The sequence below is a fragment of the Hoplias malabaricus genome, chromosome 7, assembly GCF_029633855.1.
Source record: "Hoplias malabaricus isolate fHopMal1 chromosome 7, fHopMal1.hap1, whole genome shotgun sequence".
NCBI classification, from domain to species: domain Eukaryota; kingdom Metazoa; phylum Chordata; class Actinopteri; order Characiformes; family Erythrinidae; genus Hoplias; species Hoplias malabaricus.
The window spans coordinates 42,724,196-42,743,530 of NC_089806.1; the positions used below are offsets into that span (position 1 = coordinate 42,724,196).

At 44.6% G+C, this 19,335-nt stretch overlaps 1 protein-coding gene across 1 annotated transcript; it reads left to right on the forward strand.

Moving 5' to 3' along the window:
- Positions 1 to 4,711: 4,711 nt before the first annotated feature.
- LOC136702360 (prospero homeobox protein 1-like) lies at positions 4,712 to 17,059 on the forward strand. Its single transcript, XM_066677388.1, has 3 exons — positions 4,712 to 4,849; positions 8,352 to 10,339; positions 16,141 to 17,059. Exons 2-3 carry the CDS (start codon positions 8,441 to 8,443, stop codon positions 16,312 to 16,314), a joined length of 2,073 nt encoding a protein of 690 aa, XP_066533485.1. The 5' UTR covers positions 4,712 to 4,849; positions 8,352 to 8,440; the 3' UTR covers positions 16,315 to 17,059.
- The last annotated feature ends 2,276 nt before the right edge of the window (positions 17,060 to 19,335 follow it).

Below are 19,335 nucleotides of genomic sequence, written 5' to 3' on the forward strand. Positions count from 1 at the left end.
ACGAATACAACATAAATAAATATTAACTCTAACATCGGGATTCCTCTGATTAATGTCTGCACTGCTTTGGGAATGCGGAATAAAATAGAAAAGAAACAGGGGTACACTGTCTTTACATATTAATAATAATAACACATTAATAATTCATACTGTGTCCGTAATAACTGTGTAATTACACATTAACAACACATGCAACATCTGTGTGAACAGTAATACAGTAATTACTATAGTACCGCTGCGGTGACTCTGCACTGGATTTAATTTTTTACTCATTAGTGTTTACTCAACTGTATCTGAATTATTATTATTATGTTATTAAATGTAATTACACAAGTATTTCATTTTTAGTTGCTGCACAATGTCATGTAATAACACATTGGTGTCTCTTTTGTTACTATGTAAATACATGTAATTACAGAAATATATCTCTACGTTTACTGAACAATTACATAGATATTAATACAACAGTATATCAATCAAGACATTATTACATGTAATAACCCAGGTTAACGTATATAATAACATGTAATTACACAAATATATCTTAACAATTACTGCACAATTATATGTGATTATAGGAGAGGGGTTATACTCAAGTCCTTCTGAAATATTGAACACATCCCAGGTAATTACACTGTTAATACATTGCCTGGCTGTTGTGTAGTTACATGGTTATTAGATATTAATAAAAATTACAGAGAATTACAGCAAGGAAAAAATGAATTAAAATAAAACGTTATTAATTTTTATTTTTAACTGAATTCTGAGGGCTTTATTTTTATTGTATTTAGTTATTTTTATATATATATTTGAGTCTTTTTTTTTATAAATGAAACATTATTATTATTATGATTATTAACGTTAATAATAATGATGATAACAGTAATACTATAATTATTATGGTTTTTGTGAAAGAATGTGTGTTTGTTGTGATTTCTCTTGTTGTTTTAAAGAGGCGGGAAGCGGACAGCGGTCGCGTGCTCTGTTCAAGCGTTTACACTCGGTGTATTCTTTCTTTCTTTTTTTTTTTTTTAACCCGTGTTCAGTGCGCGTTCACGTACGGGCGGATGGAGTCCGTTTATAGTGAAAGAGCCGAGAGCGCGCGACCTTTCCGTTTCCATTTAGACCGGAAACGAGCCGCTTCAATCCCAGTCGGATCAATCACTTTTAATAACAATAATAATAATAATAACAAACTTCATCAGCGTTATCTTCATAACACACAATTGAACGTGGAATTCAAAGCATGAATAGTGAGTGTTGAACGCTTATTACATTGTAATAATAATAATAATAATAATAATAATAATAATAATAATAATAATGTCTTTATTTTCAGTTTAAAAGCAGCAACAGGCTGCACAAAGCAACAAGAACGAGGGTCAGAGCCAAACACACACACACACACACACACACACACACAGTTCAGTTGTGATGATTCTACCTCACTGTAGCCAGGAGCTGAACCTAAACCTGAACCCAGACCTAATCCAGCCCTGAGCCTAACCCCATCAGGAAGAGCGCTGTGTTAAACGTTAAACCACCGACTGAGCCGCTCTCCTCACACACCGCAGCCCGGACTCCGCGGGGTCTGAGCGGCGAGGAGCGGGTCCTGAGCCGCGGCCAGCGGCACTTCATTTCTGAAAATACCGATAGTGTGAGGATCACTTTGAAAATATGGAACAGTGCTCTCTCCGAGCCTCGGTGAACAGGTCCCCATGAGTACACTCTCTGTCTAATCTCTGTGAGAACACACACACACACACACACACACACACACTTAGAATCAAACAGGCAGCGCGCCCACCCTCTTCACCTCCTCGCGCTTTCCCCGTTGTTTTTGTTGTTGTTGATTTTTTTTCGCCTTTTTGGTTGTGTGTGTGTGTGTTTGTGTGTGTGTGTTTGTGTGTGTGTGTGTGTGTGATTATATAATTATTAGAATACATAATATTTTTTTTCAGTCACTTGAAGTGGGAGTTGTTGTAGTTAATGTCGTCGTTTGTAAATTGAACTCCTGTATTTTCAGAAGTTTTAAATATTCTCGGAAATCGCGGCCTGTGTCAAAGTTTTTCTCTGAAGATCAGCTTCAAACAGCGGCCGCTCACACATCTGCACAGCTTTGGACAAAAAGAAATCCAGTTAATTCTAGAAATAAATGATCGGGCAAAATGAGGAAAAGGGGGAGAAGAGAAGAGAAGAGAAGAGAGGAGAAGAGAGGAGAAGAGAAGAGAAGAGAGGAGAAGAGAAGAGAAGAGAAGACAAAAACAAACCTGTAAATTGTAAACTGAATCACGTTTGTCTCGTTTGTTGACCACGTTTGTTGTTGTTTCGTGTGTGTGTGTGTGTGTGTGTGTTCATATGTGTCCTCACTCTTCCCCTAAATACAGAGACAAATCAATAATTGCAGCAAAAAGCAGAAAAAAAGTGAAACACCAAGGAACGCTGACGAAGGAGAGACACTGTCTTTAATTCCACACCTGTTTTCCAACCGGCCCCGCCCCCCAGCCGCGCTGTGATTGGCCAAGAGTTCGTAATCGCACGCCTCGCAGCGTTCTAGAACACTTCGCTGCCTGTAGCGGCCAATCCCAGCGCAGAGTGAGGGGGAGGGGCGTGGCTTGTCTAGAAACGGGCGGAAGATCAACCGAACGCCTTTGCCGGTGGAGCACACCTCGCGCGCGCCCAACGGCATGCAAAGCATTGCACGCGCTCTCTTCGACAAACCAAGTACGTACAGAGTCAGGACTCGGCGGGTTTATTGTGTTTGTAGAAGGAAGAGGTGAAGAAACAACAAAATGGGCGACCAGCGGCCGGTGCAGGTCCGAGGACCCGGGGGCTTTTTTAAAACTAGGGTTAAAGCCATTAACTGTTTCCGTGCTGATTAAAGAGAGTCGATTACAGAGAATATCCTCAAGTCTTAAACACTGCTGACTTCACGGTGAAGCTCAACGGGCCACAGCCGAACTACAGCTCAGAATAAACAAATATAAAACATGAAATAATACATATTTGTTGTTGTTTATCAACAGTAATTAATCCACGATTATAACGCCTCGCGCCTGTCTTCTCTCAGAGCCATTTCCTCCCACGGTGCGCTCTCTTCTCTTCCTCTTATCGCTGTAAACACACCTCACACCAGAACAGAGAGAGGAATCAAACACTGGTGTTATTTAGGGATAATAATAATAATCAATAATCAGTGACGTAGCTCCATCAATCTGTGAGCTGTCAACAAGAACAACACTCAACATTTCACTTTTTATTATGTGTCTCTAACAACTGTTATTATACATTAATAACTGTGTAACTACGGGTTATATAGTCACTGTTACAACAGTAGTAGAGAGTCTGTAAATGCACTTTCACTCTTGTAATTACACAAGGTATATTAGTGATTACAATGTAATTACATGTAATTACACATGTATAAACACATTTACAGGGTGCATTATCTGTAACAGTATATACATATATAGTAGTTATAGAGTTATAACATGTGTTGTTACAATGTAATTACACACGTATAAACACATTTACAGGGTGCATTATCTGTAACAGTATATACATATATAGTAGTTATAGAGTTATAACATGTGTTGTTACAATGTAAATACACAGTAATTAGAGACAATAAGACGTTGTTAATCCAGTCAACACTAAAATGTGAAAGGCACACGCCACTAGGCATCACACTAAGCCTAAGACTAACACTAAACCTAACCCTGGGATTGACTCTTACCATAAACTTAACACTAGGCTTCACTATGACACTGTCCCTGATTCTTACCTCGTACCTAATCATAGCCGAAGACTAACAGTAACTCATCGTTTGGAGCCTATAGCTCTAACTCTAACCCTGTAACACAAGGGTGTTTAAAGTAGCCGTGTGTGCCTTTCCCCCAGCAGTGGTTCCAAAAAACACACACCGACACATTAGTTCAAGTTGGCACACGTGTGTATCACACGTTCTCGAGCTGATAACTCAAGCAGAAACATAGAAACAGCAAAATAACCAAGAGATAAACTGCCGTGACCAACTTCTCTGTTGTTATTTACCGAGAATAATGGAGAGATGATGGAGGTTCATTACAGAACCACACAGTGCCTTCAGTTTCACCACAGTACACAACACAACACAACACAGATACACAACTTCACCTCTGAACCAACCCCCCCCCCACCCCCCCCCGACACACACACACACACACGCACACACCCTGCAGCTATTAACCATCCACCGATTATTCATCGACCAACTTTTTGCTCCAGACTCTTCTCCCATCAGCTCCATCTCCGCGAGAAAGGAAAAGCGTTTGTTTATCTTTGGTCTTTTCTATTTTTCGCGGAGGGTGGTGGTTGGGGGGGTGGTGGTGGAGGGGGGGGGGGGGGGGGAGTCTGCCCGGTCCTCGTCCCCCGCCTCGCGAGCCTCCTTATTGGCAGCGCACGCCGTTACATCACCACGACGACGATGCTGGCGCGTGACGTGCTCGGAGGGTCCTTCCTGTTTCCTTCGCTCGCGTCTTTAAGTGGCTCGCGCTGCCCGGAGGAGCCGCAAAAAAGCACGCGCGCGCTCCGGTGTCGCTCTCTCGTTTGCACACACGCACATACACACACACTCTCTCTCTCTCTCTCTCTCTCTCTCTCTCTTCTCTCTCTTTCTCCCTCCCTCTCTCTCTCTCTCTCTCTCTCTCTCACGCGCATCGTTCAGTTACCTCGCGCGGACTTCCAATACGTCGTTTCTCTCTCTCTCTCTCTTTCTCTCTCTCTCTTTCTGTTTCTCGTTCTCTCTCTCGCTCTGTGTCTTTCTCGGATAAAAGAAAGAGGATTTTTTTACCCGACGTCCATTTGCGAGGTGAGTAAACTCTCTGATGCAGTTTTTGTAGAAAAAAACAAACAAAGCGTTTGCAAATTCGCAACTGGAATTAAGTAAGAAATGCGATTAAATTGAGTTTATTTGTGTATTTATTTGTTTATGTGCGGGTTTTGCGTTGATGTGACATTCCTGAGCGTCGCTGTGAGTTCTGGGAGATCAAAACAAATCACAGATCAAATAATTTGTGAATTTAGAAATGTAGACGCAACAATAAAGTAATCGCAATGTTTGCGTTTTGTGCGCTTTTTTTGTAGCTTTGCGGTTTATTTTGGCGTTGTAGCGTTACAAGGATCTCGAGCTTGATGAAAGTGTGAGATGGTGCTTCAGAAGGTGTCTCTCTGTGTGTCTCTCTCTCTCACGCGCGAACAGACAATGTCTCCTATGTTTATTTTACTTTATTTTCATATAGCAACATTATATTTCGTTGTGACGTGTTTAGGGCTGATTTCTGAAGCTTCCTGAAGATTGTTCGCACCTCTCTCCTCCAGAACGAGCCCTGTCCCTGTCAGAAAGCGGGGCTGCGCGTGCGGGTTTGATTTGTTTCCTTGCACAACCTAACTTCGCCCAGCGCTCGCAAAGTCGAAGGTGTGTTTGCCCACTTTCAAACCGAAACTGTCCTCGCGCCGAGCTGCATCCGCGTCCTCCCGTTGTCCTCCCCCTTGTTCCTGGAGCCTCGCGCTAAGCCGCCGTGAACGGAGCGCGAGGAAGGAACTTTGAGCTTCGTCAGATCTGTGAAAATGGACCGAAACAAAGCGGTTGAGATTGTTGCGCATGCGCGGAGGGGGAGACAGGTGCGCGGTGAGGACAGATAGACAGGTGCTGGAAAGGCATAACACACACGCACGCATTCCCGTTTCACTGCACTTGCGGGGACGTCCAGAGACTAACTGTAGTCAAGAAATACTACTCTTTAACCACGTTAAGCCTAATCTTAATCTTAAACTCGGTAGTTTAAACTTAAAGCTCACTAATCCCAGCACCCAAAATCTGTTCTACTTTATTTGTTTATTTGTTTTGTTTTTTATTTGTTTGTTTTATTTTTCAAAATAAAAGTTGGGTTCTCTGGTGAAAGCAGAACCAAACAAACTGCTCTCCACAAAATCTCATTGGGTCCCCACAAGACAGGCGATTACACATTACACACACACACACAGAGCGCAGCTTTTCGAAGCGCTTGATTCGGTTTTGTGGCATTTGTCTACATTTAGAGCTTTGAAGTAAAACACAATTCAGATTAAAAAAAACTTCAGAATGGGATTCCGTTATTATTTGTTGCCATGCCAACGTCTCCTCCCCAAGTCCACTTTCTGAGTCCTCCGAGTGGGTCATCAGTCGTCACTTCGTGTTTCCTTGATGTCACTTGACAGCGAGGTTGATTTGACGGGTTTTCCTCGTGTTTTACGTGTTTTGTGGCTTCAGCTTATATCTTTGTGTAAAAATATTTAAGGTGTGATCAGCCAGTGATTAACACCAGCACAGAGGAGAAAAAAGGGGAAAAAATGCAGCTATATTTTTTTATGACATTATTCTGCATTTCATTTACACAAAATCAACTCTGTGTACTTCAGATTGCGTTATGTGAATTTGTTCATATTTCACACACACACACACACACACACACACACACACAGAGAGAGAGAGAGAGAGAGAGAGAGAGAGAGACAGACAGCTGATGGGGAAGTTGGGCTAAATTTCGAGTGAAACTCGGCAGTTCCCGTAAACGAGCCCACACTCAAAAACAAGCTACAAAATAATCTCTCATTTTAACGTTTTCTGAACAATCACACGTTACTTGTACATTTCTCTTCACTGTGAACTCCACACTGGGTTTAATCCGAGCTGGGGATTACACTCTAAACACACTCTAAGGGTGAAAAAAGCGATGAAATATAAGTTTATTTTGACAGTTTACAAAGTGAGTCTTTGGATCTTTACTGAATTGTGTGAGTTTTTTAAAAAACGAGCAAATAACCTGAGCTGCTTTTGATGATATTCTCGCTTCCTGTTCTCAGTGTCGCGTTACGTCCGTTACATAAAAAGCGTTCGTAATAAAAGCGCAACAGTCGCTTATTAATTAATTCACGCATTTTCGCTAGCGATGAAAAAGTCCGCACGTAGATTTCAGAGGCTTTAAATCCAAATTTCAACAAGGACTCTTATTATTATTAATTATTATTAAAAACAGGACTTTTACGAGCGCTTTGTCAGTGGTTTAAATACTGAATTTCAGACTGTCCACTCTTCACTGTATGGGTTTGAAACCAAGGCCAGATGCAAGTTCCTTTAAAGAGAGGAAAACCTTTTATTTTATAAATTCCTTAGTGTTTATTTTTTAAATTCGTATTAATTTTTATATCATATTTTTTGGGCTAAAAGTGTCCCCTAAAACACGCGTGACCCTCTTTAACTGGAGTTACAATTAATTTAGACACATTTAAATCTGAAATAACTCAAATAACATCAGAAGTTTACATTTAAAAAAAAATGGTGGTCAATTATTATTTTGAATTAAATGTTTAAATTTGATCAGTTTTCATTTTCAAACGCTTCGGTGTCACACTTTTCTCAAAACAAAACAAAACAGAGATATAGTTTTAAACAGGTGGTGTGTGATGGTGGGGACAGCAGCAGGGTCTGATAACCGTGGGAATACTTTCTGTTGTCGTCTTTGTTCCTCAGTGCTATTAAGCTTGATTTTTTTATGACCATAAGTTCCTAAACCTTAAATCCGTGTAATTGGGGGCAGTAGAAGGGCGATTAACATAATTGTATGCAGCTTTTTGTTGTTGTTGTTGTTGTTGTTTTCGTGTGAACCCACAATTGTTGCGGCGTTTGTCACTAGGGCAGTGTGCAGAATGTAGGACTTTGCTCATGTGTGTGTGAAGATAAAGTGTTAACCCCCCCCCCCCCCACACACACACACACACACATACACACACACACACACATAGCCCCTATACCCACTCACCCTTCATTCACTTCCTGTCCCAAAGTATCGACCATATTTCATTAAAGTAAAATTGTGTAAAGAGTGAATAACTCGCTCTGATCCAAATTGGAAATGAATTCTTAAGCATTTTGTAATCACTTTAGAATGAGTGTGTGACGGTAATACAGGACTTTTATTTTGGAATATTATTGTGTATAAAACATTTCCCAGTTTTTAATTTTTTTAAACATTTTCAGAGGCTTTTTCTTTTTTTGTCAAAATATGTGTTGTTTTTTTAAAAGAAGAACGAACCTCCCACATCCTCCACAGGAAACACACTTCTTTTATGACTTTTATATTTTCCAAATATTTTTTTTTTTAGTGGGAAAAATGTAAATTACATGTCATCTGACAAATGGTGCCCAAACTTTTGCACCCCCCCCCCCTCCTATATGTGCTGCACACACCTTCCTGAGGAAATGACGTTTTAAATTCATGAGCTAGTGCCGTTGGTGAACCATGTTGTTGTTTTGTCCCTCTTCCCGGCTGCAGATAGCTGGAGTGAATTGGAGTGAACCAGAGCGGTGCTGTAACAGAGTGAGCCGTGGCCTGTGAGAAATGGCTCAGTACTAGCCCCAGGGATGCCGGACCATGACAGCGAGTCCTTCCTAAACCGACAGACCAAAAGACGACGAGTGGACATCGGCGTGAAGAGAACCGTGGGCTCAACCTCCACACCCACACCGGCAGCTTCTGCGGACAGCATCTCAGCCCGAGCAGCCAAATCCGCCGCCATTTACGGGGCCATGAACGCCCACCACAGCCGGGAGCAGGACCTGCTGGAGTGCCAAGGGACACAGCTCGGGCACGAGGACGCCAGCGAGACCAAATCTAATGTCCTTCGGAAGCTTCTGAAAAGGGCTAACTCGTACGAAGATGCCATGATGCCCTTTCCCGGTGCCACCATCATCTCCCAGCTGCTGAAGAGCAACATGGCAAAAAATGGAGGAGGTGGAGCAGGAGCGGAATCGGGCTTCCCCGGCAGCGCCCTCTCCAGCACCGGCTCCGAGTTGCCCCAAGAGGACGCCTGCAGCAACTCATCCCAGGACAGCCCTCAGGAGTGTCTCTCGCCCTTCAGCCGCCCCACTCTGGGTCATTTTGACGTCGAGAGACTCAACGACGAACATCTCAGAGCCAAGCGAGCTCGTGTCGAGAACATCATACGTGGAATGAGCCACTCCCCCAATGTCATGATGCCATTAAACCCCAGCATGAGGGAGCGGGACAGGGAGCGGGAGAGGGAGCGGGACAGGGAGCGGGACGGCGAAGGGGACGGCGAGTGTCCTCAGCAGCCCACCAGCCCCAGAGACGGATACCGCGAGAACAAGCGCAAGCAGAAGCTTCCTCAGCAGCAGCAGAGCTTCCAGCAGCTGGTGTCAGCGCGCAAGGAGCAGAAGGTGGAGGAACGTCGGCAGCTCAAGCTGCAGCTGGAGGACATGCAGAAACAGTTGCGACAGCTGCAGGAGAAGTTCTTCCAGATTTACGATAGCACCGACTCGGAGGGGAACGACCCGGAGCACGATGGCGGGAACCTCTCGGAAGACAGCGGTCGGTCTGACGCCGGACTCATCGACGGAGACATGGACGAGCGTCCTGTGCGAGATTCTGCTGCCGACCGCTCCGATAACGAAATGTCGGACCTGGATCCGGGGCACTTTCTGGATCGGGCCAGGGCGCTGCTTAGGGAACAAGCTCTCCTGGATGGAGAGAAGCCCAAACGGGAGAGCTCCCTGAGGAACAAGGGTCACGGTCTGACCTCTATGCACGCAGAAGGCAAGCAGCTGGCTGAGACACTGAAGCAAGAACTCAACTCTGCCATGTCCCAGGTTGTGGACACCGTAGTCAAGGTCTTCGCGAAACCACCCCGGCCTCTCCCCCAAGTGTTCCCACCGCTCCCGGCACCTCAGGATCGTTTCAGCGTCAACGGGGACAACCCCAACTTTCACACAGCCAATCAGCGGCTTCAGTGCTTCGGGGACGTCATAATCCCCAGCCCCCACGAATCCTTCGGTGGGGTCCCGCTCCCGAGTGCCAACGATCAGACCGAGGCGCTGCCTCTAGTGGTGCGGAAGTCTGCATCCGAGCATCACCACCAATCGTCAGCGGTGGGTGCTCACGGAGGCCACCACCATCCCTCCCTCCACCCCTCCTCCCTCTCCGCCAACATGGGCTTCAGTCCGCCATCTTTCCGCCATCCCTTTCCACTTCCACTCATGGGGTACCCCTTCCAGGGCCCACTCGGTGCCCCATCGGTAGGCTACCCAGGCAAAGACAGAGGCTCACCCGATTCCATGGACCTCTCGCGGGAGAGCACAAGCTTACGGACCAAGATGGCGTCCAACCACCACATGGGGCACCACCGGGCTTGCTCGCCAACCCACCCAGGGAGCACGGCCGAGAGTCTGTCCCTCGCACTCATCAAGTCCGAGTGTGGAGACCTTCAGGACATGTCGGACATCTCGCCGTATTCAGGGAGTACAATATCCTTTTGCTTGTCCTGTGTTGCTATAATATTTTCATATTCATAATGCAGCCATAGTCCGTCACTATCTGATTACACGCCTTTAGTCCAGGTCTGGTTTTGATCACGGCAGGGATCTATTTCTTGGCTCTCCAAGGAAAAGCAGGTACCTTAATTTTTGTAGATGTTCAGACATTTTTAGACTACGTCATTTGTACATCACACTGTGTGAAGATTTCATGAGGAATGGACCAATAGGAATGCTCCAAATTTACTTGGAAATTTTGTTTTACCTTGATTTCCATTGAAATTTAAGATGGGTTTTTCCTCTTTTTTTAATTTTAAAACACCTGTAAATACCTTACAATCAGACTACAGTTTTTATTAATAGTTTATTAATAGTTATTAATTATGTTGTTAACACGCTAATAGTGATTAATAATCTGTTATAACACGTAGATTTAAAGGGCAACAGGGACCTGTCATTTGCCAAATAGTGAAGCCACATCCACCTGCACAGTTAAACCTCAGATCTCGCCAGATACTGACCTTCTTCATCAGTCGAGATTAACCCTTTCAGCTCCAGCACATATTTGTTAATGAGTTAACAAATGTCTTTTTGACTAAATTCACATTCCCTTGATGTCTCCAGTACGTTCTGACATTTTCAGTATTAGAAAAGTAAAAAGGTGACTGTCGCCCTTCCTGTCTGTATTACAATATAAATCTTAATTAATAACCATGTAATAAACAGGTATTTAAGTCTTTATAAACGTAGCCATCTTTTAAAGTGGTACCTGTTTTTCTTTGGACAGCAATGATACAAGGGAACGCCCCAAACGCTCGGCTCAGGCCTCTGTTAGACTTGGCGGAGGTGTTCTACTTGGCCGTTTTTGTTGTGAAGTCTTCATTTCCAAGTCAAGTGCCTTTCACCACGAAACACTCACCCTTCCAGACATACATTAGAGAGCGGTGTCCCCTGATTCCCATGGTTTAACCCCACGCGATGGCCTCGTGATAAGGGTGCATAGGCCGGAGGGATGGAGGTTTCAGGTTAACTCCTGAGGGACCGAACCCAGAATGGGTCTCGCTACTAAGACGCTAGACGACCCTTTTACTGCCTTTGTGTCACGGCCCGCTAATGCTAACCCGGTGACTGCCACGTCCACAGCTAAAATGGCACCTTCATCGCGGTCACTGACATATATCTAGAGTCAATAAGAAAAAAGCCTGGTCTTCAGAAAGGATCCCTACCTTTTAAGGTTCACTCAAATTTGCATTTCTTACAAAAACATTCAAAATAATTTCGGACCCCCTGGGTATAATTCCAGGGCCGATATCTCTGTTGCCAAGCTGTGAGGTTCAACTGAGGTCTCCGGGCCTAGCCTTGCCGTCTGTGTTTTCGTCTGACTGACAGCTTCCACCTCTGTCATCCCTCATCATATCCTATTATAGAAAAAAGAGAGAGGAACAATTATCCCTCCTTTTCATTTTTTTCAACCCTTTTGATTCATAAAGATCTGTCAACAACCTGAGGGCCCTCAGCTGTTGCTTGGCAGCCAAACAATCTCCCTCTCTCTTTTTTTTTTTTAGCGAGGGGGGGCTCAATGCTTTTTTTTTTTCTTCTTTTCTTTTCTTTGAAGCGAGCATTAACAGGTGTTTGCGGCTGTCTGTTTGTCTTTCATTACACTGCCTCGTCTTGTCTCTCGAGCCAAGGCCCCCTTCCTTCTCCACTGCCACCACTACCACCACCCCCACCCCCACACCCAGAAACTGGAGCGAGGGAATAAAGAAGGAAGAGAGGGTTGGAAAACAATTAAACAATGACCCTTACGCACCAGTCGCTGTGGGTTTTTTATTGTAGCTGGTTAAAAATGATTGCACTCAAGAACAACATTGAAGGCAGCGAAGGGAATAGTAAAAGGAAAATAGAGGAAATAAAATAAGAGGAAGTAGACTCCTTCCCTGTTTGTACAGGGAAGTATTTTCTGATATTGTTGTTGGTATTTGCAAATAATAAAATGATACGGTGGATGCGAGGGCCAGGGAAGCGAGACTCGGAGACTTGGTGACTCAGGGTAGCCACCGTGTGAGAATATTTTTTGAGATTAAAAAAAAAGATCGTAATTATGATTGGACGTTAATTTAAGAGCAGTTTGTTCAAAGCTGTATTTGCCCTTTCCTATTGGTCCAACCTCTTTTCAAACTGACAACATGGTACTGTCAGATCTGCCCCTGAAATTTCACCCAGTAATAGGAAGGGGAGGTGGTCATTAATGTATTTTTCATACAACGGATTACATTTTTAATTTGCTTTGAAACCATAATTGCACTAATGTCCTTTGACCCTTTGTCCTTTGAGACACAAAAAGAGACCCTTGGTTTAGGGCATGAGGAAGAAGATTAGGTAAAATCATGAGAACGGTGGGAATGGGGTTATGGAAGTGTTGGGAATGGGGTTACCATCGGGGAACGCTCTGTTGGGAATGGGGTTACCGTGGACTTAAGATATTAATGGAGACATAAGTCGGGCAGCAAACGGGACTTGGGCTCACGAGCCGGGATGTGGCGTGAATAGAGATCTGGGAGTTTCCTATCACTCTGGGACTTTTGATATTTCATTTAACAGCATTGTGCGGAGGTCGGAGCAGCGGCAGGTGAAAGTTGGTCCTGTGTGTCCGGCGGGTTATTGGCAGCCGGTTTTCTGTTTGACAGAGACACAAAGGCCCAGAGCCGGTGTGAGAGGAGGCAGGGCTGGGGAGGAGGGTGTGGAGGACTCTTTGTCTGGCAGAATCGCATAATCAGCCATTTTGTTGTGTGGCGGAGGTTAGGGCAGGAGAACGTCCTCTGCAGGAATGTCACACTCGGTCCCCCCCTGTTCGCACTTACAATGCGTTCTTAGCTTAAATAGATTATTGATGAATGCAGAACGCATGGTGGAAAAAGTGCAGATTGGACTGAAACGGCCGGACGACTGGCCAAGCAGTTTTTGCTCCCGCGCGAAGAGAGAAAGAGGGAGCGCCGATAACCAGCACGGCCCTGCGGCGACCAGGGAAAGTGTCTTAAACTGTTTCACGCAACTTTATCTAACCCTGCAATGGAAGTCAGAGAGAGTGGTCGCCCTTCCGGCGTCGCCCCGTGTTTATAAATATTTTATTACGTATTTATTACATGTTATTACCATGCTAAACTAGCACTTCTTATAATTACCACTCTATAAAAGTATGTTTATTGTGTTTACACTCACGCCATGGGTGTTACACCACAAACATTTCACTTTTATCCCCGTTTGCATTGTTAAACTCGTCTTCGGCTTTCTAGCTTTCATGTTTCCTTTCTTTTTTTTCCTCTCTCTCTCTCTTCTGGTGCTCGCGCATGATCCATTCATCCCTCGCTCTGAATGAAGTAATGCTGCAAAAGAAAAGAGCAGCTTGTCCCTCTTTCATTCTCTCTGGCCTTTGTGCTCATAAAGCAAGACCAGATGGCACGAGAGAGCGAGAGCGAGAGAGACGGACAGAGAGAGAGAGAGAGAGAGAGAGAGAGAGAGGGAGAGAGAGAGCGATAGATGCGCTTTTCCCAACTAACCACCCCCTCTCCTTTTTTATCCTCTCACTCCCTTTCCTTTTTTCTCCCATTCATCTGGAGTACTCTACTTACGGCCTCCTTTGAGTCTTTGAATTTACAAGACGTGTTTATGTTTTGGGATTAGCCATATTTACATGACAAATGTGTCATTTTACAGTCATATTAGAGGATCAAAGAGATGTCTTTAGACGAACACTGACCGGTTCCTTGGTCCAGTTCATTCGCGCCGACCTCTAAACGCTGCGGCCAAATAAAATATCACTGTCAGAGATATTGGTTTGTAAAGGCTGGCAGGCTGCTTTAAAATGGAAAGCTTTTTAATTTGCCTCTGTTTTTCAACTCAACACAAATATTATAACTTCCCCCCAGCTTCGACCTCATAGCTATTCCCAACCTCAACCTCATAACTATCCCCAACCTCAACCTCATAACTGTCCCCGACCTCATAACTATCCCTAACCTCATAACTATGCGCAATCTCAACCTCATAACTATCCCCAACTTCATCACCACACCAATCTCAACCTCATAACTATCCCACCCTCATAAGTACCCCAATCTCAACCTCATAACTATCCTCAACCTCATCACTACCCCAATCTCAACCTCATAACTATCTTCAGCCTCATCACTACCCCAATCTCAACTTCATAACTATCCTCAACCTCATCACTACCCCAATCTCAACCTCATAACTATCCTCAGCCTCATCACTACCCCAATCTCAACCTCATAACTATCCCCAACCTCATCACTACCACAATCTCAACCTCACAACTATCCTCAACCTCATCACTACCCCAATCTCAACCTCATAACTATCCCCAACTTCATCACTACCACAATCTCAACCTCACAACTATCCTCAACCTCATCACTACCCCAATCTCAACCTCATAACTATCCCCAACTTCATCACCACACCAATCTCAACCTCATAACTACCCCACCCTCATAAGTACCCCAATCTCAACCTCATAACTATCCTCAACCTCATCACTACCCCAATCTCAACCTCATAACTATCCTCAGCCTCATCACTACCCCAATCTCAACCTCATAACTATCCCACCCTCATAAGTACCCCAATCTCAACCTCATAACTATCCTCAACCTCATCACTACCCCAATCTCAACCTCATAACTATCCTCAACCTCATCACTACCCCAATCTCAACCTCATAACTATCCTCAACCTCATCACTACCCCAATCTCAACCTCATAACTATCCCCAACCTCATCACTACCCCAATCTCAACCTCATAACTATCCTCAACCTCATCACTACCCCAATCTCAACCTCATAACTATCCCCTACCTCATCACTACCCCAATCTCAACCTCATAGCTACCCCAATCTCAAACTCACCATTTTAATAATCTCATGACTATTGGTAGTTCCAACCTCATAACTACCCCATCTACATTGTCCTAACTATCATAAACTGTTTGCTTTCCCAAGTGATCCAGCTCTGAGTATCCACTGCCATTTCAGTGTCACTGCCATGATTTCTTCATTCATATTATATTTTGTGCTAGTTCTGTTTTCATAAGTGTGAGGAACTGAAGTGTGTATCAGAGAGAGTGTGTTACAGTGTCAATAATCATCAAACTCAAGTTTAATTTAGCCTCTAGATTTAGTTTATCACCAGCGTCCATCATTAGCTGTCCTAATTCATTCATTCATTCATTCATTTATTCATTGTGTTTGTGTTATTTTAAGACTTCTTTCTTTATTGTGGAGTTGCTCCCGGCTCAAGTGAATGTTCATTAAACAGATCATTATTTTGTCATATGCCATGTTTAAAGGGTAGAGTTTAAAGGGTTAATATAACAATACGAACTCTTTCCATAAAACAAGATCCAACCAATAAACCCAACAGCTCCTTTACGTTCCAGGCCCTGAGTGTTCCCAGTCGGGTTGTGAAGTGTGCCGGTCATGCCAGAGGGCTTCTCCAAGTGCTTACCGCTGTATTTGTAGGTGCCATGCAAATGACCCCCTTTGCTCTTTTACATCTGAAGGAGTGGGCCGTCCGAGGCGAAAGGCTTAGGGAAAGACGTTGCTCGCTTTGCCTGCGGAATGGCTTTCTCATGTAAAACCGGTGCGGCCGTGGCGTTTTATTGGCCGTGACGCCGCGGCACCTTGAGTAATGATGATGGCCATGGCAAGCAAATCCTGCCCCCAGCTCTAGGCTCAGGGTTCGGCTGCTTTTCCTTAACCCACTCATTTGCACATTCAGGAAGGGCTTTCCCCCAACCACCTGAAGAAGGCCAAGCTCATGTTCTTCTACACCCGGTACCCCAGCTCCAACATGCTCAAGATGTTCTTCTCCGACGTCAAGGTGAGTCCAGCTTTCCGTTTTGGCGGGGGGTGGGCTGTAACAGTGTTATCATGCTTTGGAAGTTGAACTTTCCAGTGTGAGATCCCTTGAGAACGCGGGCCAGCCGCTGGAGGCGTTAGGGAAATGTTAAATGCCACAGCTGCTGCTGTTGGTTAAGGCTGGTGGAGAGTCATTTGGGTGGGTGATATGCCAGGTGAAGGCTGATAGGTTGGTGGGTGGAGTGGATACAAGGACAGTAAGTCTGACGGAGGTGTGCTGACAGGGTGGCAGCAGGTTGATTAGAAACAAAGATGGGACAAAAATACTCAACAGGGTTTTACAGCAGTACCACCTTTACACATTAAAGTGCTTCTCAATTTTCCACGTGTAATAAACAATAAACAAAAGGACATTTTAATTTCTCACATAGTGGTTTATATTCAGACACCTTCGTCTCAAGGCGAATTCGTAAACATTTAAAGGACTGTTCCTGGACTTCTGTAAAACGTGTACTACCTTCATAAAGGTTTGTGTACATATCTGGCAACCCAGCATGAAAAGTCAGCAGTGCTTCTGTAACACTAGTGCTGACCCCTGAAACCTACACCTGCGATCACTAACGGAGATCAGCGCTGTGTCTTTAACTCTTCGTTGGGTGAATAACCGAACGTTTGAGAACCCACCAGTGGATGGGAGCGCTCTTAATGCGTGTGAAATCACTAGGGATTGGGATTAAGTTGAAATACAAATATTCGGAAGATCGTTGGAATGTTCTACTACATTTTGGAGGTCTTGTTGCTGTAAGAACTAGTTGGAGAACCTCTGCTCTAAGTCATAGAACCTGTAGAACTGCCTCACTGTTTACACTGGTCTCAGAAAGTACATATGGGAAGTACATTCAGTTCATCGGGCTCCCATTTCGGACCTGTTTTATGGAACTACAGAAAGTCCAGGACTGTTTATTGAAAGCGAAAAAGTGAAGAGCACAAATGAAAGTGTGTAGCCACCAGACAAAGACTTGATTGTGCCCGAGAGCTGGTAGTTGATGAGACGTCCTCGGACCACACAGTGTGTGTGTGTGTGTGTGTGTGTGTGTGGAAGATGAGGACGGGGATAAAAACCTGTGACAGATTCAGGCCATCTTATTCAAATGAAGACATGAAAACTTCCCCTTTTTCTACCAGCTGCCATTGGGTCAGTGTTTCCACTGTGAAAACAACCCACGGTCATGTGACCTGCCCTACACCTTACTACCTCACCGCAGGCAGAGTGTAGTCACTGTAGGAGAAGTGTTCTTCTTGTGAATCACAAACCACTGAATCTGATGTGAATCAAAAAGCTGGTTTTCTTAACTCCCCCTTGAGACTAGACCTCACTCCAGCGGTCCCTGTCGTCTCCACAGTGGACCCGAGGACACGTTTATGGACTGGGTGTCCCTGCAGTTTAGATTAGTGTGAGTTCTGCTTCGTCACGTTTCTCCAGAAGCAGCTCCGGCTGAACCCCGCACACCCGAGCTGTCTACGAACGCCGGTGTAGAGTTTCAGCTCCTGAATGAAGAGGCCAAACTCTCCGTTCTCTTTTCCCTTCTCCGATGTGGGAAGTGGCCCGAGCAGCTCCATGGTTTGTCCGTTTTGTGAGGAGCTAAGGATGTCCCTTCACCGTACGGAGGGTAGAGTTTAAAGCCAAGGAATGAAGACCTTTAAAGCTGGTTAATCAATAAAAGCTGGTCGTGAATGGACGCACGGACAAGGCCTCACACTGTCTCTCATTTGTCCGTCATTAGTTACGGCTCTGCTCTTCTAAAGCCCGGTCCCTGAACAGCTCCACGCTCCTGGTACACACTGGCAGTCAAAAGTGTGGGCACACGGTTCATGCATTTGTTTGGTCAGTTCCTCCAATAGCTTCGAAGATTCCTCTGAAACGTTCAAATTAAACCATCAACACGGGGTCCTCTGAGTAAACGGAGACACGGCAAATTCGTTTCCCATAATCCTCGGCCGCATAAAGGTCTGTCTTAATTGAATTAGATTAACATCGCTCTGGAACAAGGTCAGATTGCGGGAATTATCTCGCCGCGGCTTTGTTTCCGACTGCGTCCTGGAACAATGCGCGGCACGGATTCGTCTGTTTTTTTTCTTTTTTCCCTCGTTCCCTTTTCCTCCGGGTTCGGCCGCTGCTCCTCGTTTCGCTGCTCATTAGTCATTCGTCATATTTACATATCTCATGAATATCAATGCAGTGTGCTTTGCATATTAAAGAGCAGCCGTGGTCTTAATAAGGTCCGATTATCTGGAGGATAATGACGGTGGGAACGGATTGTCGCCGGACTCTTTCCCTTTTGTTTTCCGCGCGGTTTCCTCTCGGACGGTAAACGTGGTCTTCACTGGAAGCTGAAGCGGGGTCAGTGACAAGAGTGACCTCGGCCAGAAAGGAGGGCTTTAACGCACTAATTGAGGTGCTTAGGGACCCCTTGACTTTTGACCCCCCTGTGTGTGTGTGTGTGTGTGTGTGTGTGTGTGTAATTACTGACGCCTTGGTGACTAGAACAAACACATGAGCTTATCTGGTTGACAGCTTGATTAACACGTGATAATGAGATGTTTGTGTAAATATTTTCTGAAATAAATGACTTTTATTTTGAAATCTGTAAAATGTTCAAATGTTATTTTCATGAAGAAATTCAGGAAATATTTTAAACAACTCTTTGTTGCGTTTGGATAATTTACAGTTACGTAAATTACACACACACACACACACACACACACACCCTGTTCCACACACACATTGTTCCACACACACACACACACACACACACACACACACACACACACAGTCCCAGTGACGCTGTATTTAACCAGAACTTTTAAGGACGACCCTGTCGTTCTGGACTGTTGCTAATCGCAGGAACGCTGTCCTGTTGTAATCATTTCCGAGTGTAAACAGTGGGTTTAATGTGGAGTTACGAGGTGTTGACGTGACAGTTATGATATGAGGGAATGTAGGAGGAGATCCTGTTGTTTTTTGGGAGCTGTGATAGTTCCCGTATCCCGGAGAGAGGATTAGCAGTGTTTTTACACTTTAGGCCTCCATCAGGAAGTGAGGATGGGC

Bases quoted from the DNA above. Each gene is read 5' to 3' on its own strand.
- LOC136702360 (XM_066677388.1), top strand. From the start codon at position 8,441: ATGCCGGACCATGACAGCGAGTCCTTCCTAAACCGACAGACCAAAAGA. The intron at 10,340-16,140 runs ATATCCTTTTGC...ACTCATTTGCAC, and splicing joins CGCCGTATTCAGGGAGTACA to ATTCAGGAAGGGCTTTCCCC.